The 5000-nt window shown below is 42.5% G+C and overlaps 1 protein-coding gene across 1 annotated transcript in view; it reads left to right on the top strand.

Annotated features, from left to right (window-relative positions):
• Nucleotides 1–5000, top strand: part of bub1 (BUB1 mitotic checkpoint serine/threonine kinase) — a gene marked incomplete at both ends in the record, with an annotated part of 27532 nt that overhangs the window by 19506 nt on the left and 3026 nt on the right. The window contains 6 exons of the mRNA XM_080054649.1: nt 991–1060; nt 1479–1742; nt 2502–2662; nt 2693–2852; nt 3702–3928; nt 4919–5000. The exon at nt 4919–5000 is cut by the window's right edge and continues 19 nt beyond it. Of these exons, the coding sequence (XP_079910775.1) occupies nt 991–1060; nt 1479–1742; nt 2502–2662; nt 2693–2852; nt 3702–3928; nt 4919–5000 (964 nt within the window). The remainder of the gene's footprint in view (nt 1–990; nt 1061–1478; nt 1743–2501; nt 2663–2692; nt 2853–3701; nt 3929–4918) is intronic.

The following is a 5000-nucleotide window of genomic DNA, read 5'->3' on the forward strand; positions in this document are numbered from 1 at the left end:
CTGAGAAAAGGCAGAAAGAGTGTTTTATGGTCTCACTGGCTAACCCTACATTTTACCATGTGTGACAAAATGTAGGGTTAGGATTAACAGGACAGCTGGGCCAAGGGAAGACTGAGGAAAAGACTGAGGGAAGACAAACCTCATTCATTATATTATAATAGTGATTTTATAATGATAGAACGCCGGTTCTGTATGGGTGAAGTATTCCTTTAAAGTAGCTACGAGGAACTTTCAGATTGTGTTAATTCTAATTCTAGCGCCCCCCCCCCTCCCCTTTGGACAAAAGCGGTAGTGTTTTTAGGGTTAGCGAGCTGTTGTTCCTGGGTGAGCGTATACCCCCATGACAAAGGCATTAAAGTCGCTACAAGGAACTTTTTCAATATTTCTGAAACAGTCTAATTTTTTCCTTTGATGATCATAAATGACATGTAACAGCAAACGAGACCATCAGTGCAAAGAATGCTATTTTTATATAGTTTTTCTTAATGCCTTTGTCATGGGTATACGCTCACCCAGGAACAACAGCTGGCGTGGTAAAAACACTACCGCTTTTGTCCAAAGGGGGGCGCTAGAATTAACGTAAAGTTCCTCGGAGCACCTTTTAAGTCCCTGTAAACCCAAATCCTTCTAACTATGTTATTTGGGGAATTAGTTTCATGATAGTCTGTCTGTCTGTCTGTCTGTCTGTCTGTCTGTCTGTCTGTCTGCCTGTCTGTCTGCCTGTCTGTCTGTCCGTCTGTCTGTCTGTCTGTCTGTCTGTCTGTCTGTCTGCCTGTCTGCCTGTCTGCCTCTCTGTCTGTCTGTCTGCCTGTCTGTGTGTCTGGTGAGTTAGTTGCACGACAGTAAAACATCTGAAAAGAGTTATAGGCATATTTATAAATCCACCTTAAAGATATTGTCATTTTAAGTTTGAAAAAGTTCAAATAGTTTTTATTTTGACCATTTTCAGTTTTGAGAATATTTTTTTTTTAATATTTTTTTTCTCTCCAGAGAATAACTGTGACGGCACTGAGGTTGATGACGAGGCTTTCACGAGACGGCAGACGATCAAAAAACTCAGGTAAGTTTGGAACGTGGAAAATATTTTTCTGTCCCTGTAAAACACTCTTCTTGTGTAAATTATCGGCCAGATTGTAAATATGTCATTTGCGTATTATGTTGAAAACGTTTCCATGAAAATGTAGATATTAGGGCTGTCACTTTTTATTCGAAATTCAAATATTCGTTCGAAAGTGGGGTGAAAAGTTAGCCTAGCACGCACCGCCCGCCTACCTACTTCCGCTCACTTTTCAGTTTGGGTCTGCGGTATATTCGCCGGTGTTCTCCATCCAGATTTGAACCGGTCCAATCGGCTAACGGAAGGAGTGGCTGAGAACAATGACATGCGGCAGGAATTTTTGAGTGGCCTTGTGTCTGAATTGTGCTATAGAAATAAACTTGCTTTGCCTACTATTCTAAACGGATGTCTTTCCTTTCAGCCCGATCATAGAACAAAGCCCGTCCGATGAAAAGCTCCAGGACACGGGGTTCAGTCAGCTGGCGCCTTCATCCCAGGCACAGGGCACCATCGTGGGGGAACACTTGTGCCTCACCGCCCCCTCTACCTCCATGATCACCGCCTCATGCGTCACTATGGTGCAGCCTCTTCCTAAAGGCGCTCTCTCGTTCAGGGACCAAACCATCGACACCAGACCCAAGACTGAAGGGTTCACCATCATGGAAGACCTGGACCAACACACAGGGTGAGGGCATAGAGCTTGGAAAATAGTTTAAAATGTTGTTGTTTTAAGACCTGCAGTGTGTAGAATTTTGGGGTTTTTTTCATAGCAGACTTGGTAGAAAATAATTATAAAATCAATAAGTATCCGTACGTTTAATTTAGTGCATACTAGCTGAAAAAAAATGGGCAGCTTGGAAATCATTTTAACATTTTGTGTTTTTCAAAGGTGGAGTCAGTGATTCTGCAGAATGCTATTTGTTAAAATCAGTGAATATCTCCTCATGATCCACTACCTGTCTGTACTTCACTGAATTTGACAACGCACATTCTCTCAAATTGCTTACTCCATATATATTTAAAACTTCTCGGTCCTGGAAAAAGTTGAACTTAAAGACCTGCTTCACCGGTGTGAATATGAAGGTGTATTGATATTGAACTCTGAGATCCTATGTAGTATAAATGTGCAAACATTTTAGAAATTGGTTCATCCTAGCCTGAGAAAAGGCAGAAAGAGTGTTTATGGTCTCACTGTCTAACCCTACATTTTACTAGTGTGACATCACACATAGTAAAATGTAGGGTTAGGATTAACAGGACAGCTGGACCAAGGGAAGACTGAGGGAAGACTGAGGGAAGAAAAGCCTCATTCATTATATTATAATGGTGATTTTATAATGATAGAACGCTGGTTCCATATGGGTGAAGTATTCCTCTAAATGTTGAAAAGTTCTTTAATGTTGACTCCTACTCAAGCTGATTGAACCCTTTAACCCTTTCACAGGCCAGAAGAAAAACCAACCCACACATTCACCAGTGACGTCCCGATGAGTCCCGAGCCTCCCAAACTCGACTGGCTGGCCTTCCAAAGCCCCGAGATGACTCTACATGAGCCGGACCTGGACGCCTTTCTCACTCCCCGACTGCTACAGAAAGTCAACGGGAGTGTGTGTGTAGATCGGAGTGTGTGTGCAGATCGGAGTGTGTGTGTGGACCGGAGTGTGTGTGCGGACAGGAGTGTGTGTGTGCCCATGAGTCCGGCACAAACACACACACAGCCACAAGCACCGTTCTGTGTCTATGATGACAACGACGATGACGAACCAATGTTTACAAGTCCGGATAAAACTAACAAGTAAGTAAGATGTGTTTATATAGCGCTTTTCTCTGTGTGTGTGTGTGTGTCTCAGTGTGTGTGTGTGTGTGTCTCTCAGTGTGTGTGTGTGTGTGTGTGTGTGTGTGTCTCTGTGTGTGTGTGTGTGTGTGTGTGTCTCAGTGTGTGTGTGTGTTCTGCATGTCTATGATTCGGACTCATTTACATACTGAGAGCTATAGTACATAAGCAAGTAAGTAAAATGTATTTGTTTAGCGCATATTTTCACAGACAGGCTCACAAAGTGCTTTTACAATGTCCATAGAAAATAAAAGTAAAATGCTAGTAGGGCTGGCCCGAGTTATTCGAATATTCGAATACTCGTTCGGAAAATTAGTATTCGGAGCTTAGTTTTTTTTTGAAGCTAGTACTGCAATATAATGTCATCAAATAATTTTATATTTGGATATAAAAGTTAGTAATATTGTAGTAGTAGTATTGCTCATTTAGGAGGATATTACATCACTAAGTGTCATAGCGCATCCGTTACTTCACCTCCGAGCGCGTAAATCTTCAACAAAATATGCAGATACTGTCAAAATCGGTTCCAGGGAGTATATAGGGATTATTATTATTATTTTTATTTTTTTTTTTATTTTTTTTTTATTTAAATTGCCACCTGCCTCACGGTTGTTGTGTCCTTGGGCAAGACACTTCACCCACCTTGCCTCGTGTGAATGTCGATAGTTAGCCTGCTATCGATGTATGAATGTGTGTGTGAATGAGTCTCCGGTCTCAATGGGATATACCTGTATAAATAAAGGTTATATTTATATATATTTTTAAAGCCCAATGCATAAAAGTGAGTCTTAAACTGGTCAACTTTTACAGGGTTCCAGGTTCCAACGAGAACGATAATTTTGACGTGTCCATGAACGCGTCGCCGAGTCGGAATGTTGGTGTTGCCGCGGAGATGAACTATGTGTCGGACCCTTGGGATGATGACGTCATCGCGGAGCTGCTAGCTAGGCTGTCGCCGCCGCTAACGGCTAACCCGCAGTGTGTGACCTGGCAATGCAGCGTGCCCAACATATCCCCCAAGACCACCCTCAGTATGGGTGAGTAGAGGAGGGGGGGTGTGTGTGTGTCTCTCTTTCTCTCTCTGTCTGTGTGTGTCTCTCTCTGTCTGTCTGTCTGTCTGTCTGTCTGTCTCTCTCGCTCTCTGTGTCTGTGTCTCTCTGTGTGTGTGTGTGTGTGTCTGTGTGTCTCTCTCTCTCTCTCTCTCTGTGTCTGTCTATGTCTCTCTCTCTGTCTGTGTGTGTCTCTCTCTCTGTGTCTGTCTGTTTGTCTGTCTGTGTCTGTGTGTCTCTCTCTCTGTCTGTCTGTCTCTCTGTGTGTGTGTGTCTGTGTTGCGCTCTCTCTGTCTGTCTGTCTGTGTGTGTGTGTGTCTCTGTCTGTCTGTCTGTGTGTCTCTCTCTCTGTGTTTCTAAGGGGAATAGTTGATCATTTTTGTGAGATACGCTCACTTTAAAGGTGGAGTCAGTGATTCTGGAGAACGCTTGTTGTCAAAATCACTCTTTGTCCAAAATCAGTGAATATCTCCTCATGATCCACTACCTGTCTGTACTGTGTGTGAGCTGAAAATAAATACACCTACTAAATTAAAGCTTTTTCTGAGAATGAGATTAGATTTGAATGTGCAACTAATCTATTCGTACAAAAATTGTCTTAAAGGGACACTGTGTAACATTTTAAGTAATGTATTAGCTCAAATCAATATCCTCATTCATAAATATGTCCTCATTGGTGTAAAATCACCTCTGACAATAATCTGAATTATCCTCCTGAGCGGAGAATTACAAATATTAATATTACATTTTGTACATTGAGCAGGCAAGTCTTATGGAGGGAGCCATGTTTTTGGAATGTCATCAGGTGCATTGTTTAGAATTGTTCTTGTCCTTGAAGGTCACTGTAGCTTCTGTTATTATTCTAAAGGGGTGGGGTTACCCAGGGAGTGTTGCATTCTAGAACTTTCTTGAACTTTCTTGATGATGTCATATTACACAGTGCCCCTTTAAACACGCAAACTATTTATTATCCCCCAGGCAAAGCGTCTGTGCGTGTGGACTGTGTTCTGGGTCAGGGGGCGTTTGCGACGGTCTATCAGGCCACAGACCCAACCACCTC

Source organism: Ammodytes marinus, assembly GCF_949987685.1.
Source record: "Ammodytes marinus genome assembly, contig: scaffold_369, whole genome shotgun sequence".
Classification (NCBI taxonomy): Eukaryota; Metazoa; Chordata; class Actinopteri; order Uranoscopiformes; family Ammodytidae; genus Ammodytes; species Ammodytes marinus.